This window comes from Henckelia pumila, chromosome 2 (assembly GCF_033568475.1).
Source record: "Henckelia pumila isolate YLH828 chromosome 2, ASM3356847v2, whole genome shotgun sequence".
NCBI classification, from domain to species: Eukaryota; Viridiplantae; Streptophyta; class Magnoliopsida; order Lamiales; family Gesneriaceae; genus Henckelia; species Henckelia pumila.
Genome location: NC_133121.1, coordinates 108,006,918 through 108,025,350, shown reverse-complemented (window position 1 = coordinate 108,025,350; position 18,433 = coordinate 108,006,918). Strand labels below are relative to the sequence as shown.

At 40.8% G+C, this 18,433-nt stretch overlaps 1 protein-coding gene and 1 non-coding gene across 2 annotated transcripts; both read right to left on the bottom strand.

Moving 5' to 3' along the window:
• Positions 1-10,212: 10,212 nt before the first annotated feature.
• Positions 10,213-11,049, bottom strand: LOC140878115 (uncharacterized). Its single transcript, XM_073281721.1, has one exon. The coding sequence runs from the start codon at positions 11,047-11,049 to the stop codon at positions 10,213-10,215; it is 837 nt and encodes a 278-aa protein (XP_073137822.1).
• Positions 11,050-18,105: 7,056 nt separating this feature from the next.
• Positions 18,106-18,212, bottom strand: LOC140885932 (small nucleolar RNA R71). Its single transcript, XR_012151344.1, has one exon. It is a non-coding gene; the product is annotated as a small nucleolar RNA R71 (small nucleolar RNA).
• Between the last annotated feature and the right edge of the window lie 221 nt (positions 18,213-18,433).

Genomic DNA, 18,433 nt, shown 5'->3' with positions numbered 1-18,433 from the left:
TCGTATAGAAAAATTAAAGCGATTGCACAAACTCAGGTCGGATGAAGCCCGATTATCTGCCAAAGGGAAACAATGGTATGAAGTCCTGGCCTCCCATCTAAGTCCAGACCTAGGTCCCCTCATTAGGGAGAAATCGGGAATGCCCGATACCTATGATCTTATAATCCCGGGCCGTAAAGACTGGGCTCACAGACCCCCTCCTAATTTCTTGAGCTTCAGCCTAGATCAAATCAAGATGGGTTTAAGATTTCCAGTCCCGAACTGCATTTCCTACTTGTGTCAATACTTTTGTGTGTGCCCGAGTCAATTATCCCCGAACTCTTTTAGTTCAATTCTATCATTAGGTGTACTTTTATGTTTCTTCCGAATTCCCTTAGACATAGGAAATTTTATTTACTTCTTGCAAATTAAGAAAACCGCCCCGGGCCGCTTCTATATTTCCATGCGACCCGAATACCCCTTTCTGAAGGGTAAGCCTAGCTCCCACAAAGGCTGGACAAACAGATACGTTTTTGTCAACCCCAACCAGCCATGGGAATTCCGGTCTAACTGGGCTATGAACTTTACCAGTCCTGAACTGCCAGCTTTACCTACTCACAACTTTACCAATTTTATCAATACCATGTCTGCGCAAACTTTTGATATTGAGAGCCTGATTGAGGAGGATCTGCTCTGTCATTATGGCTTCAGTGGGAAGGGAGTAGAGATCCAAGGGGATGTAGGTAGTACCCCTGTACCCGTGCTATCCTTATCTTAGACTGATTCCCCTTATGCCTTTGATTTACCGTATTTTTATATATGTATACATTTTTTATTTTTAGACGACAGGATCAAATCTGCCGCTATGCCTGCCAACTTTAGAGCTGCACTGAAGAACTTGAAGAGGAAGAAAACAGAGGACAGTGAGGCCAGAACTCATCCCGAACCTCCTCCCCCTGAACAATCAAAAAAGAAAGCTTCCAAAACCAAGGAAAAGCCCAGCGCCAATCTTCCCGAGCTTGAGCAGCCGTCCATTGTTTCCTCGTCCCGAGCCCGTGGCAAAGAACCCATAATATAGTTCGGGTCCCTACCTGACGCTGAACCTCAGGGAATGCCAGATCAGCCCGGGGTCCCAGAGATGTCATTTTTCTCGAAGCCCGACCCCCAAGGGTGCCTAGGCATAATGCAGAACCTGATTTCTCGTTCTGATTTAAAAATCCTTCAAGGAGTGCCTACCTTGGAGGCTGAACAGAACTTCGCTCTTGCATCCCTGCAGGTATATTGCATTTTTTGATCTTACCTTGTATACGGAGCTGTCATGTACCGAGCTGGGTTTTAACCTTCATGTTTTCATAGGCTCTAGCTTGGGGAGGGGAGATCACCATCCGAGCTTTCAAAGACCGGGAGGAACACAACCTGAACCAGGAGGCCTTCGTTGCTCGGATTTCTGAGCTCACACGAAAAACCCGGGAAATGAAGGCTGATCATGATGAAAAGGTGACTGAGATGAGGGTGGAGATTGAATCCATACGGGATGCTCTGGAGGCTGCTCATAAAAAGACTGCCGAGCTGGAAGTGGACAAGATTGAACTAAAGAACCAAGCACGGGCCCTGACTCGGGAACTTGAGGCTGCGAAGGAGGTCGGGAAAAGAGAATTCTTGAATTCCGCTGATTTTGCTAACGCCGTAGCTGAGAAGGCAGCTACTTTTTTTGACGAGGGTTTTAAGGGGTGCTTAGCCCAGTTCAGGGCTAATGGGTATTCCGAGACCGAGCACCCCGCCCTTTTCCTGGACTGTTCCAAGGCCCTAGATGACATGCCTGATGAGGACTCCGAGGAGGCCGAGCCAGAGAGAACAACAAGTCCCGGCCAGAACTCAAGGCCACAGGATGCCCCCACCCCTTGATTATTTCTTCTTCCTGCTCTGCATTGTCTAAAAACATGATATGAATGATACCCTGCATGGTCATCGATTTTTGTTATTGCCCGGGTCGGGCTGACACATTGTTGCTATGAATGAACGTTTATTTCTTATTCTATTTTTAGTTCGGGTTTCTTTAAAAAATGCGAGAAATTTTACCAAGTCCGACTGTTTTAAGGCCTCGATCTACATGTGCCCGGACTGTTTTAATAACTGAAACCAAACTTATCATGCAAGTTTATAAGGTCCCGACCTATATATGCCCGAACTGACTTAATAACTGAGCAAACTTATGCAAGTTTATGAAGTCCCGACCTATATATGCCCGAACTGACTTAATTACGGCAGGGCGATAATGAATTTATTCAACCTTAATTCAGCCCCTGAGATCGATCCATATTTAAACTTTTAAGTTCTAAGTACCGTTAATGGAAATTGTTTTAATGCTAGACCTGCTTACTACCGAAGTAGTTGATGTGCTGGACCTGCTCAGCTATTAGGCTCTAATACTGATATGGGTTTTAAGTGCCAGACCTGCCTGCGCTTTGAGACCACTAATGTGGATTTTGAGTACCAGACCTGCCTGGGCTTTGAGACCACTGATGTGGATTTTAAGTGCAAGACCTGCCTGGGCTTTGAGACCACTGATGTGGATTTTGAGTGCCAGAACTGCCTGGGCTTTTGAGACCACTGATGTGGATTTTGAGTGCCAGAACTGCCTGGGCTTTTGAGACCACTGATGTGAATTTTGAGTGCCAGACCTGCCTGGGCTTTGAGACCACTGATGTGGATTTTGAGTGCCAGACCTGCATGGGCTTTTGAGACCACTGATGTGGATTTTGAGTGCCAGACCTGCCTGGGCTTTTGAGACCACTGATGTGGATTTTGAGTGCCAGACCTGCCTGGGCTTTGAGACCACTGATGTGGATTTTGAGTGCCAGACCTGCCTGGGCTTTTGAGACCACTGATGTGGATTTTGTGTGCCAGACCTGCCTGGGCTTTGAGACCACTGATGTGGATTTTGAGTGCCAGACCTGCCTGGGCTTTGAGACCACTGATGTGGATTTTGAGTGCCAGACCTGCCTGGGCTTTTGAGACCACTGATGTGGATTTTGAGTGCCAGACCTGCCTGGGCTTTGAGACCACTGATGTGGATTTTAAGTGCCAGAACTGCTGGGCTTTGCAAGGTATGTTTCTCAAAAAATTGTTTTATAAAAACAGGCCAAAACTTTTCAGCGCCATATTTCCAAAATAAAATTGACACTAGACAGGAATGATCCTAATGTAAACAAGAAAACTTCAAAAATATAAATAACTGGTTAAGTGCCAGTTTAGTGAAAAATAGATAACATGATGAGGCCCGAACTGAGCTGTTAGGGATAATATTTTTTCAAGTGCTGAGCGTTCCATGGCCTTTTTCCCTTTTTACCTTGAGCATCTTCCAAGTAATATGCGGCTACTCCGGCTTTTCCTATCACTTTGAATGGGCCTTCATACTTGGCTTCTAGCTTTCCTCATTCCCCTTGATGTTGTATTTTTCGCATAACCAGGTCTCCCTCTTGGAAAACCTTGGGGTATACTCTTTTGTTGTATGCTTGGGTCATTCGTTTGCGATAGGCGCTAGCCTAATTGCAGCTCGGGACCTGTTTTCTTCGAGTAAATCTAGATCCATTGCTCGTAATTCTTGATTGTTTTCCCCATACGCCATGATTCTTGCACTCTCTTGCCCTATTTCTACTGGGAGCACAGCTTCAGTCCCGTATACCATGCTGAAAGGGGTTTCACCTGTACCGGACCGAGTTGTAGTTCGGTAGGACCACAATACGGAAGGGAGCTCATCTGCCCACTTGCCCTTAGCCGCATCCAGTCGTGTCTTGAGAGCTTGGACTATCGTTCTATTGGTAACTTCGACCTGTCCATTCCCCTGTGGATACGCGACAGAGGTGAAAACCTGTTCAATCTTCATTTCTTGACACCATGCTCGGACTTTAGATCCACAGAACTGTCGCCCATTGTCTGACACTAGCCTGCGAGGGATCCCAAAGCGGCATACTATATTTTTCCATAAAACATTGAGCACTTCGTTCTCCGTAATCTTCGCAAGGGGTTCGGCCTCCACCCATTTGGAAAAGTAATCGACTGCGACCAACAATAATTTCCTTTGTCCTGTGCTAACAGGGAATGGCCCTACTATGTCCATCCCCCATTGGTCAAAAGGGCAAGCAACCACCACTGCCTTCATATACTCTGCAGGTCTCCACTGTAGGTTAGCGTGTCTTTGGCAATTATAGCACGAATGAACCAGATCTGAGGAGTCTTTGCGCATAGTAGGCCAAAAGAAACCAGCAAGAAGAGCTTTGCGAGCTAGGGCAAGACTGCCCAGGTGACTTCCGCAAGACCCTTCATGAATTTCTCGTAATACGTAATTTGCCTCGTCAGGGCCTAAACACTTTAACAAGGGCTGAGAGAAAGATCTCTTGAACAAAATGTGATCAATCATGACGAAGCGAAGAGCCCTTCTTTTTACTTCCTTGGCCTTTTTGTTATCATTTGGTAATTCCTTCTTAGTCAGATATGTGTGTATGTCATATCTCCAATCCCCTTCTGGTACTTGAGTTAGCATATCATCAAGAGTTTCCAACTGAGACACAAGTTCCCGACCTGCAACAATGGGATCAGGCCGATCATTCAATGCACTAGCTAGGCGAGCCAAATGGTCGGCCTTGATGTTCTCAGCGCGGGAGATGAGCTCTAAATTCAGCTCGGTGAATCCTTCCTTAGCTGTGTCTAATGCCTTAGCATATTTCCTCATTTTATCATCTTTGACCTCAAACTTTCCGTTGCTCTGCTGAATAGCTAGTTGGGAATCGGAATATAGAGTAGCCCGGGAGATACCCAAATTCCGTGCTGCCTTAAGTCCGAGTAGCAATGCCTCATATTCTGCTTCATTGTTAGAGGCTTTGAAGTCCAATCTGATTGATATATTAGTTTCTTCACCCCAAGGTGAGATGAGCACGATTCCAGCTCCGCTCCCTGACTGACATGATGACCCATCTACAAAAATCTTCCATAGCTCTTCTTGTTCTAGCTGGACTGTCTCTGCCAAGAAGTCAGCCAGGGCTTGAGCTTTTATAGCTGTTCGAGGTTCAAACTTGAGATCGTACTCACTCAATTCTGTGATCCATCTGACCAGTCTACCTGATGCATCTGGATTAGTTGCAATTTTTCCCAGGACGCTATTGGTGAGCACGGTGATGGGATGTGACAGGAAGTAAGGCTGTAATTTTCTTGCGGTGATTACCAGAGCTAAGGCAAGTTTTTCTTGGGTTAAATAATTGAGCTCGGCTCCCTTCAAGACATGACTCACAAAATAAACAGGCTGATGATTTGCCCCGTCCTTCCTGACCAGGACTGAACTGGCTGCTCGGGGTGTGACTGCCAGATATAGGAACAACTCTTCCCCTGGAATAGGCTTATTCAGCATGGGCAATTGTTTTAAATAGGTCTTCAAATCCTGGAAGGACTTCTCACTTTCCTCATTCCATTCGAAATTTTTGGTATTTCGCAGTGCCTTGAAGAAAGATAAACTTTTATCTGCAGATCTGCTTATAAACCGGGCTAATGCGGTAATTCTTCCTGTCAGCCTTTGTACTTCCTGTACATTTCTGGGCGAGCTCATAGAAATGATAGCTTGGACTTTTTCAGGATTTGCCTCAATTCCCCTTCTCGTAACCATGTAACCCAGGAATTTACCAGCCCGGACTCCAAAAGTACACTTGCTAGGGTTTAGCTTCAATTGATAATTTTTCAATGTCTGGAATGTTTGAGCCAGGTCGGTGATGAACTGGTCTGCAGTTCGGGTTTTGATCAGGATATCATCAACGTATACCTCAATGTTTTTTCCAATTTGTTGCTCGAACACTTTGTCCATTAGTCTCTGATATGTTGCCCCGGCATTTTTGAGTCCAAACGGCATGACCACATAGCAATAATTTCCAGTTGATGTGACAAAACTCACTTTGTCTTTGTCCTCTTTTGCCAAGGGAATTTGGTGATATCCCTGATAAGCATCCAAGAAACTGAGTAATTCATGCCCTGCAGTCGAATCAACCAGCTGATCGATTCTAGGTAGGGGGTAACAATCTTTAGGGCATGCTTTATTCAAATCTCGAAAATCTACACACATGCGCCATTTTCCCGTAGACTTTGGAACTAGGACTATGTTGGACAACCAGGTCGGGAAGTGAATTTCTTCAATGTGCCCCGCCTTGAGTAACTCGCCCACCTGCTCCTTTATTACTGCATCCTTTTCAGGACCGAATTGTCGTTTCTTTTGAATAATAGGGCGATAACCTTTTATCACATTGAGCTTGTGTTATGATATTTCCCGATGGACCCCTACCAGGTCTGAAATTGACCATGCAAAGACGTCTTTATTTTTTTGCAAGCATTCCAGCAGTGTTCGCTTCAACTCTGTTTCCAGGGTTCGAGCAATTTTTACTACCCCGAAAGGAGGGGAGATTATTACTTCTTCAGTTTCTTCTTCAGTGGTGACAGATGTACCTTCTATCAAGTTGATTTTTTCCATGCCAGAAATTCCAGGTCGGTCGACGTTATCAGTCCTGGCTACTTTTTGCTCTATTCTGACCTCCTCCACATAACACTTGCGCGAAATAACTTGATCACCTTGCACCTCCCCAACCTCATTACCCACTGGGAATTTCATTTTCTGATGCAGAGCTGATGCCACAGCCATGAAAGTGGTCATGGCAGGTCTGCCTAGTATAGCATTATAAGCGGATGGGGCATCCACTATAATGAAACTTACAATTCGGGTTTTGCGAGTGTTGTTTTTTCCAAGAGTTAAGGGTAGGTGGACTAATCCAACAGGTCGGATGGCATGACCCGTGAAACCAAAGAGTGATGTTACCACAGGCTCCATCTTGTACTGTCCCAAATCCATTTGATTTATTGCTTCCTGGAATAAAACATTGACTGAACTGCCTGAATCCACGAATATCCGAGCTACGTCATAGTTTGCGATTGTGGCCCTTATTACCAGCGCATCGTTATGGTTGCTGGAAACCCCTTTCAAATCTTCTGGACCAAAGGAGAGGGTCGGGCCAGTATGGAAGATTTGATTTCCAATCTCCATATTTATTAATTTTCTACTGCTAGTTTTCCTAGCTCGGTTGGAATCTCCATCAGTAGGGCCTCCAGAAATCATGTTTATAATTCCTCTAGTAGGCGGAGCTGGTCTTTGATGAGCTCGGTCATCGTCGGGCTGACCCTGATTCGGGTGATTGAAATCTTCATGGGGAGGAGCAGTCCTGGCTCTTTGCCTCGGTCTTTCTTGCTGTCTCTTGTTCGGGCGATATCCCTCTTGACGGGTCAATATATTTTTTAATTCAGCATGTTGTTGTATTATTCTTTCAATCTCTTGATCTAATTGACGACAGTTCTCAGTAATATGCCCATACTCATTATGAAAGTGACAATATTTATCTGATTCCCTGTTCCGAGGTCCCTTCTCAGTCCATGGAGGCCTTTGTGTGAGCTTCCGATCATCACAAATTTGGAGGGCTCGGACTTTACTCATGCGCAAGGGAGTGAAAGAGCTGAATTCTCCCAACAGCGCATGAAACGCCTACTACTAATAAAATGCGGAAAAACTTTTTTTTTTTTTTTTTTATACTATACTATATACATATACGCCCATACATATATGTATAAACTTTAAAAATAATATTACAAATAATAACTCGCTTAATAAAATCATAAACATTTATTTGATAAAATCTTGAGTCATGCAATAGATAAAATAATGTCTATAATGAAAATTTATAACTTATGTCTACTAAAATCATGAAAAATCAATAAGTAATCATAACCACTGAAAACATAAAAATATCCTGAATAAATAACTCATGCATAAATAAAATTCTAGCGAGACGGTCACGGGGCCATCTTGACAAAATACCTTAAAATATTATTTTAAGGCTCATAAAACTCATAAAATATTTTTGGCTAAATATTTTGGTATCTCGTCCGTCCACGGTCCCGTCTACGCGATCAAAACCAATTAATTTCCATAAATCACAAAAATCACTAATTTTGGGTTAAATGCTAAAATAACTTAAATTATGCATATAAATCACATAATAACACATAAATTCATTTAACCCTTATTTTAAAATTAATTTCTCCTAATTATGCATGCGAATTTACGTATTAAAATTTCCGGGTGTTACAATTCTCCCCCCCTTAAATTGAATTTCGTCCTCGAAATCCATCGGATCAAATTCTAATAACGGAGTTCTTCAAAATCCAATTCGCTAAACTCATTATCACATATCTAGTTCCCAAGTTTCGGTATCCCAAAAGTAATGCTTCTGCTGCGCACTCTGATAACAAAATATTTTTAACTTCACCAAAGTTCCCTTAAAAGAATAGGTTAGGGCATACCGGATATTAAAGAGGTGTTTGGGTCTGCCCCAGCTGCTTGCATGACAAACACCCTCCCGGTGGTGTTCTTCTTCCTTGGACAATTTATGGACATGTGCCCTGGCTCCTTGCAATGAAAACACACATTCGACCCACTCAGGCACAGACCCGAATGTGGTTTCTGACACTTCGGGCAAAGTGGTACTCCTCCTGTCTTAGGGGCCCCGCCCCTCTGTTGCTGCTGCTGCTGCTGACCCTGCTGACTCTGCTGGTTAAGGTCTTTAGATGGCCCTGTGTACTGTTTCTTCGTGGGTGGCTGCGAAGATGGTGGATAAGATTCCAGCTGGAGCTGTCTCCTACGCTGCTGTTCCTTCTGGATCTCTCTCCGACCCTCCTCGGAACGCAAGGCTCTACTCACTGCAGACTCGTATGTAAAGACGTCTGCCATACGCACATCATGCCTGATCTCAGCCTTCAGGCCCTCCACAAACTGTCGCAGCTTCTCCTGCGGACTGTCAGCAATCATGGGCACAAAGTGACAGCCCCTCTCAAACTGGCTCACATACTCCACAACAGACCTGTCCCCCTGACGGAGACTCATGAACTCACGGATCATGCGGCTACGCACATCCTCAGTAAAGTACTTGGCGTAGAAGATACGCCTAAACTCCGTCCACGTCAGTGTGGGCAAGTGAACTCCCCTAACTGCACCCTCCCACCAAAGGGCTGCATCCCCTCTCATCATGTACGTCGCACAGTTCACCCTGTCGGTGTCTGTGATCCCCATGTAATCAAAGATGGACTCAAGAGAGCGAATCCATCCCTCAGCCACCAAAGGATCGGTGGTCCCAGCAAACTCCTTAGGTCCCTTCTTCTGGAACCTCTCAGCCACGTCCTCCTCGTGGGATAGTCTGGGACGTGCAGCCTGCTGCTCCAACAGAGCAGTAATCCCTGCCATCATCGTAGCACTGGCCTGCTCCAGTGCTGTCATAGGGTTCTGCGGAGGTGGCGGTGGCGGTGGAGGTCTTCCGCGTCTATTCATCTGTCTGGGAGGCATTCTGTACCACCACATATTTCTTTACGTAAATCGCAATGCATAACTAAGGGTTTCAAAAATCTTACTGAACATGAAATACTTAAAATTAATACATATGCTCCTTCTAAATCTTATTAAAACATTTAAAACTTACAGACCAGTAGCAGGATTTCTGAGCTTCACGTGGCAGATGGACACCCTCCGAGGACCGTGGCTCTGATACCAATTGAAACGCCTACTACTAATAAAATGCGGAAAAACTTTTTATTTTTATTTTATACTATACTATATACATATACGCCCATACATATATGTATAAACTTTAAAAATAATATTACAAATAATAACTCGCTTAATAAAATCATAAACATTTATTTGATAAAATCTTGAGTCATGCAATAGATAAAATAATGTCTATAATGAAAATTTATAACTTATGTCTACTAAAATCATGAAAAATCAATAAGTAATCATAACCACTGAAAACATAAAAATATCCTGAATAAATAACTCATGCATAAATAAAATTCTAGCGAGACGGTCACGGGGCCATCTTGACAAAATACCTTAAAATATTATTTTAAGGCTCATAAAACTCATAAAATATTTTTGGCTAAATATTTTGGTATCTCGTCCGTCCACGGTCCCGTCTACGCGATCAAAACCAATTAATTTCCATAAATCACAAAAATCACTAATTTTGGGTTAAATGCTAAAATAACTTAAATTATGCATATAAATCACATAATAACACATAAATTCATTTAACCCTTATTTTAAAATTAATTTCTCCTAATTATGCATGCGAATTTACGTATTAAAATTTCCGGGTGTTACAGCGCAGGTCGGAATGGTTGTCCCATTCCTGTCCCATTGCTCGGAACCCTATTTCCCTTTGGAATTTTTGGTCGCTCCCTCTTCACAGCTGCTCGCGAGACCTGAATCTCTTCCATGTTGACATATTTCTCAGCTCGGGCAAGTAATTCCTCATACGTCTTCGGCGGCCTTTTTATTAAATATTTAAGAAAATCTTTTGTATCCAGCCCTTGCATGAATGCGCTGATGAGTAGGTCTGGGGTAGCCATGGGTACCTCGAGAGCCAAGGCACTAAACCTTCGAATGTATGCCCTCAAATTTTCATATTCCCGTTGTTTGATTGCAAAGAGACTGAATGTAGTGGTAGGATGCTTTTTGCTACTAGCAAAGTGATGCAAAAAGGATTTGCTAAAATCCTTGAATTCCTTGATCTCCCCAGCGCGTAACGTATTGAACCATTGCTGGGCTGGTCCTATGAGAGTAGTAAGGAAAGCCCTACACTTGATCGGATCCGAATATTTATGCAGCAGAGCTGCATTCTCGAAGCGTGCTAAATGTTCCTCTGGATCGCCTTTACCATCGTACTCCCCGACGTGGGGCAATTTAAATTGTTTGGGAAGGTCAGCGTCCAATATCTCCTGAGTAAAAGGAATGTTTCTGATTGTGGTAGCTAGGTACCCGGCCTGCTTCTTCCTGAGCTGCTCCATTTCTTCCTTCAATTTTTTGATCTCCTCGAGGTGGGCATTATGATCGGGGTGCGGAATGTTTGCCTCATCCCTCTCTGCCAAAGCCCTCTGAACAGCCTGAGCTATTAAGAACTCTAAATTAGGATGATTTCCATTCTGATCAGCCATCGAAACTCTTTTTTTTCAAATTCCCACAGACGGCGCCAATTGATGAAGTCGGAATTTTACCTCGGGTTCGGTCTGGTAGAATGGATCCTCCAATTTCTTTATAGAGTATGTCGGGTCGGGTGTGGCGGAACTGCACAAGCAACAGCTAGGTCAAAGGGACGCCGAAGGTGTTTTCGGCGTGACCCCTCCGATGCCTAAGTCAGTGTCTTGAAGGCAGAGGGTATGATTAATGCGAAAACTGAGAGATATGAGTGCGTGAATATAAAAGTGAGTCGTGAATAATGAATAATACCTGTATTTATAGTAGAAATAGAATAAGTTACCTAGTCGAATTATAACATGTTAGGGAGTAGGACTCCTCACTCATTGGTTCCTTTGTAAGCTTATCTCTATCTCATAAATATTTGATAAGATCTAAGCTTATCTCGTATATATCAAAATCCCACTTGAATTAGAAAAAAATTGTACATGGCCTTTTAAAGCATAACCTAGCTCGGCCCATTATGACCAGCCCAGGTCATGACAAAGCCCAACATAGCTTTGGACTGGACTGGACCCTACCACCTTGGGCTATGCTAAGTAAACCCATTATAAATGGGCTCGGGTGGAAATATTTTATCGGAGTAACAAATTTGAAATACTTTCGTTCAAGCGCAACCATAATTTATTTAATAAATTAAAATGAATGCTCAAAAAAATTGAAAATGATAACTTCATACTTCTTTTAAAAACAGATTATAGTTGCATAACTTTTTCAATCAAGGTTACTTACTCATATAATTCTGAATGTGTACATGCGTTTAAATGAGATTTTATATACTTTTGTAACAGTTTTAATCTAAAGAAATTATTTGTATGACATAATTAGACTATCGGTAATCTTATGATTAAAGTTGGGCCATTAATAAAATCGATAATTGTAATACACTTGAATTGTTATTGCGTGATTAATATATACTATCTATACTGTTATATAAAAATTGAATCTATTATAGTAACTAACTTTGAGGACACCAAAATTCTTTATTTCATAATTACCCTCTTCTTATCCACTCTTTCAATAAACCTCCCTCTCAATCTATTTTTTGGTTCAAAAAATTTACATAAAAAATCATTTATTTTACATATGCTTTTCATGTGCATTTTGCACTAGTATTAATTAAGATCTATATGACTATATGGGTGGGGATGGGGAGATAGATAAAACGAACCCCTCCAATTTTCAAGTCAATAAATGTCCACACCATTATCAATTGCACTTATTGTGATAATATATCACGGTAATCAAACTTATATATGTTGATTGTGGATTCATTCTGTTCACTCTAATTTAAATATTAAGGGTCCGGATAAATTAAGGGTAAATGATTTAAAAATACCTACCAACCCTTAAAACTTTATCTTAACTCCCTAACCACAATTTTCTTTATTTCAACTCCCTAATGGTCCCCATTTTTGAATTAAATATTATTTAGCAATTAATCCTTTGTATGTGGCATTGTTAACCTATCGAACCAGCCCCGGCCATGCAAGACTATCAGTTACGCAAGGTTTCCAGCCGATATACTACGAATTAGGGTCCAACATGCTTCCGTAAGATGAAATAAATTTAAATACCTCTTTGACAGCACATCCTTAATTCGTTTTCTACCTTAAGGCGTATGATATATAAATTTAATTATAAAATATGAGCATGAAAGAACAAGAGGTTTTAAAGAAATCATTCAGACATGATATTATTACATAAATCAACTCCTTTGAAGAGGAGAAGACAACTTGTTTAGCTACTCATAGTAGCCTTGTTCTTGTAATACATAAAGAAAATTTAATACAATAGAGAGAGAAATATTACAACAATTTATTTGTAAGAAAACTGAAGGGAATGATCGATATCTTCAGCTTCCTTGAACGCTTGTATTTATAGCTGAGGTTCCACTCATTTCACCGATAAACTTCAGGGAATCTTACAGCTATCTTCTATTTCTTTATTCCATTATTGATGGCATCTTTTACTAGTGGAGGAGACAGCTGTCTTGTATTTTTTTTATGTCATTATTGATGACATCTTTTACTAGTGGAGGAATCACATGCCTGCCACTTTTTTTTGGCTTTATTCTCCTCACATGCCTGCTTTATTGTTGTCGGGACATCTTTTGCTTTTGAAGTAGGCCTCTGTGAAAACGCATCTTTGGCGGTCCTTGTCCACCTTTGCTTGTCTCGAAAAAATCTTTTCGATCCGTTCGGGGTTTGAAGTTTTTTCCGAATTCTGGCTCCTTCTGGTTGGGACACTCTGGGCAGATTTTCTCTGACCATCTTTCGATATGAGCCATGTTACAAAATTTTCGGCGAGTCTCTTTACTCCCTGACAGCTTGTTGTTCCATAAAAAGTTTCTCTTCTTTTCGAAGAGTTCTTCCGCAAAAGCTGTAGTTTTTCCTGTCATTGTGTTTAACAGGAATGATCCGTTCACATAATTCTGATAAAATTTGAACGAAAACTTGACCTTGTCCATCTCGGTGAGACAAACCCAAATACCCCATGCCCTTCTGGTTGAGATTTCATTTTCTCCAAAAGTGGACACTAATGGTATTTCCTCAGGAATAGGGTCCTTAATGAATATTTGATTATTCATGTCAGGTCTCCTTAGTTTGATGAAATGAAAGGGTTCGTGTGATCCTTTTCCTGTTGGTTCTGGAGCTGCACTAAAGAAATATAATTCAAGCACATCTCCTCTGGACAAATGGTCGTTATTTGCCCATGTTTCTTGGACTGCTTCCTGAATCCATTTGGGTAACTGTGATATCTCCGAAAAGCTTGGTGACGTTGTATAAACTGAGGCCAAGGCTCCAAATTCATACCAAAGCTTTACATCCTTAGGATTGACATTGTTTTTTAGTCATACCCTTGGATATATCCCTGCAACATCAACCTTGCAAGTGTTATGGTTAATTTCACTTCTTGTACTTAATTTCTCCCACCTCTGTTGATAAACCTGAAATGGAGAAATAATAGCTGGATTAGTATCGATCTTAGATTTGCCCTTGTCAGTGTTGGGCCTAAGATTGATCTCTTCCTCTTTTACCCCAGAGGCGGAGGGTTGACTTGATGAGGAATCCTCATCAATTGTTGCTTCATCTAGATCATCAAAAGCTGATGATAGATTAGCACTTGTTTCTTGAGTTTTAGCTTCCTCAACATCTTGTTTTCCAACCGGTGGTTGTATTTCTTATTTTTGTAAAACCAATGGTTTTAGCATATCTTGTTTATGAGAAACCAATGGTTTCTCTATGGCCTTCACAATTGGCCCTTGAATAGCAGCCCATAGTTGTGTTTGAGCTTGCATACACTCTGTAATTCGATTAGATATTTTGATCCGATCAGCTTGTTGTAACCTGCCGGCCATTTCAGCATTAATGGCTAACTGGTTGAACTCGGTTTGAAGCAACCCAAGGTGTTCCCTGAGATGCCTCTGCATTTTCATGATGGAATCCACGTCACTGCCTTCCATCTCTTGTTAAGAAATCTGCAAGAATATTTTCATGAGATTTAATAATAACAATATCAAAAATATAATTTTGACATAATGCTTGCCATCTTAATAACCTATCTTTCTCAGGTTTAGATTCAATCTTATTTTTTAAGAAAGCTTTTACCTGGGTGTTATCAACTTTTAGCGTGAATTTTTTAGCAAGTAAAAATAATGGCCATTTTTCGAAAGCCCTTTTGACTGCATAAAATTCCTTTTCGTTGATATGCCATCTGATGGCCTCTGATTCTGAAAAAAGACCGCTACAGTATCTGCATGGTATTTCTCCATCCGGAGTGATCTTGGTAAGGACTGCTGCCCACCAATCGTCACTAGCATCCGTAAATAAAACCAGATCATCTTCATCTTCAGGTATAGCCATTTTTGGGAGATTCTTACATATCTCCTTTAATTGGTTTACCCCTTGAGTATGGTCTTCGGTCCATATAAACCTAGCATCCTTTTTTAACAAAGGACTGAACATCTTTCTGTACATTGCTAGGTTGTTAATGAACATCCCTGCGAAATTAACTACTCCAAGAAAACTCTGGAGTTGTTTTATGTCTTTGAGTTTATCTGAAAAATTCTTAACCTTTTCCACAATATGGGGTTGTAGAATTATTCCAGTTTCATCAATCTCAATACCAAGGAATTCAATTTTCCTTGTTGCTATGACTGCTTTCTTTTCAGATAAGACCAGTCCTTCTTGTTTACAAATTTTAGAGAAAATCTCTAAGTGTTTAACGTGTTCGTCTATATTTTTTGATGTTATAAGAATATCATCAATATAAACAAACATAAAGTTGAAATAATATTTAAAAAGGTTATCCATCTTTCTTTGAAATATCTGGGGTGCATTAGCCAATCCCATAGGCATAACTTCCCAAATATAGTGTCCTTGTGGAGTACAGAAGGTTGTGAATTTCTTACTGCCTTCTTCCATTCGAATCTGGTAAAATCCAGACTTACAATCAAATTTTGAGAACACTCTAGCATTTCGTACACAGCTAATTAGGTGTTCTCTACTCGGTATGAAGTACCCATCAAACTCCAGGATTTTATTAATACCTTGGTAGTTAATAACTAACCTGAGTTTCCCTCTTTTTATTTCACCATGATTTCTGACCAAAAATCCTGGGCTGCTATATGGTGAAACTCCTTCTTTGATTAGACCAAGATCCAAATGTTCCTTGATAATTATTCTCATATCCCTTTGATCTGTTATGTTCATCGGGATAGGCTTATATCTGACGAATTCATACTCTTTGCCTTCCTTTAGAGTAATACTAGCTTTGAGTTGATTTCTATCCCACCATGCCAAAGGATGCTCGTTGTAACTTTCTTTGAGCCTCTTTTTGACATCTTCAAGGGATACCTTATTTTTTAACTCTATATCTCTGTGATTTAGAGTCACCTTGAGAAGCTCTATATCCTCTGTTTGGAGTTCTTGTTCTGTTGTTATTTTCAACATGGTTTCTCCAAACCTTCTTGGATCTTTCATTTTTGGGTTAAAAAGTTGTCCTTTATCACCACGCTGGCTGCGAAATATTATCGGCAATTGATAGTCGTGTTTTGTTTGCATATTTTGTTGTTATTTTGTTGGTAGTTTGCATGCATTTAATTGTGTTTGTTCATGTTTTATCTTAGTTTTGTCTTTTGCATGCATTTATATTCATAACATACTCTCGGGTTTAATGTGTAGGAGATTTCAAGATGAAGAAAACGAAGGCAGAATTTTGGTTTTTCCCATGCGATCGATCCCACGTACTCAGCAGGATCGAGCGCGGGCCGAGAAGTTGAAAACAGAGAAACACATATTTTCACGCGATCGATCGGACGAACTCACGCAATCGAGCGCGCGCAAGGAATTTTGGGCAGTGAATCGTGTAAAATAGCACGCTCGATCGTGCGTACTTATGCGATCGAGCGCGCTCGTCTGTCGGGAAAAAAATAGTAATTTTGGAAACTTTGTTATTTTATTCTCTAGCCTTTATTAGACTCTTAATTCCGATTTTGGAGGATTATTATCAGATTTTGGAGACTCTCTCTTGGAGGCTAGGTTTTATTCTTGAATTTCTATCTCTAGTTTTCTTTTTTTTTTTCTTTGAATTTTTATTGATCTTGGTTATGAATCGTTGTGGCTAAGTTTTAATACTTGGTTGAGGGAGACGAAACCTTGATATATTTTATTCATGAGATTCGATTCGTAGTGTTTAATATTTATTAAGTATCAATCTTTGATCTGTTTGATTTCATGTTTGTATGCGAGATTTTAGGATTGACCATCTTAGAGTTTTGTATTGCGAACGATATCTAAATTAGAATTCAAATCCGTAATTGTTTGAATAATCTAATTTGCAAAGCAATTACGTTTGATATTTTCTGCTGTTGAATTTATTAAATCGTAGGATCAATTATTGACTAGGCTAAATACAACCGCTGGTGTTTGTGTTGTCTAGGTTCGTCAGTTTTACTAGTTTGAATGCTACCGTGGATTTAAATCTGATCGCTGGTATTGGGTTAATTTATGGGGTAAGGGTTAATTTAGAATGCTGTTTTATAATTAACTAAAATTAAGGTGAAACAAGAATTTGATTTTCAATGACGAATATTTAATAGGATTAATTATTTTTAGAGAATCGATGATTGAATGAATGAATATCAAGGGTGTAGTCGACCGATACCAAGTCTCGTCTCTTATTGAATTTTTCCAGTTTATTATTCAATCTTGCATGTTAGTGAATTTTCATTGCTTAAAGTTTTTAGTAGTTAACCTCAAACCTCAAAACCCCCTTTATTTATTGAGAACGCATTAAATTTGCCTTTCCTCGTGGGAACGATCTCTACTCACACTACTGCATTATTTGTTTATCTGATTGAGTCGGGTAATTTGGGCGTGACACGATTAAGCGCTATCAAATTTTGGCACCGTTTCCGGGGATCGGTGTTAATTTATTTTGTTCTTAGTTTATTTTATTTTATTTTATTATTCCTCGTAGTGCTACTCTGGTTTGTTCATGCTTTCAGGTGAATATTATGAAGAAGAAGAATTTACATACGACCCAGAGATAGAAAGAACCTTGCTTAAGCGACGGAGAGAAGCTCGTAGAAGGCAAGAAGAGGACGAAATTAAGACTGAAATTTCTGAGGAAGTTATGGCGGCGAATGCGAACTTGAGTTTGAGACAACTTGGCACTCCTGATCTCACTCAGCAGCCTTTATGCATTACTTTTCCTACTCTAGAAAATAATGCTAATTTTGAATTAAAATCTGTACTGATACATCTATTGCCTGCTTTTCATGGTCTTGCAGGTGAGGATCCGCACAAGCACTTGATGGAATTCCATGTCGTATGCACCGCATGAAACCACATAGAGTGACAGAGGAGCAGATCCAACTCAGAGCCTTTCCTTTCTCTTTGAAGAGCGCTGCAAAGGATTGGCTATACTACCTACCTTCATGATCCATCACCACTTGGACGGCACTGAAGAGAATTTTCTTAGAGAAATATTTTCCAGCTACAAGAGCGGCAAACATCAGAAAGGAAATTTATGGCATCAAGCAGCAGATGGGAGAGTCACTGCATGAGTATTGGGAGCGTTTCAAGAAACTATGCGCCAGCTGCCCGCAGCACCAGATAAGTGAACATTTATTAATTCAATACTGCTATGAAGGGTTGTTGTCTCATGACAGGAGCATGGTGGATGCGGCCAGTGGTGGAGTTTTCGTCGATAAAACTCCAGTACAAGCAAGGAATCTAATCGAGAGTATGGCTGCCAATTCTCAGCAATTTGGCACCAACAGAAGTGATCCTGCACCAAGAAAGAATAATGAGGTAAATGTTTCTTCCCTTGAACAAC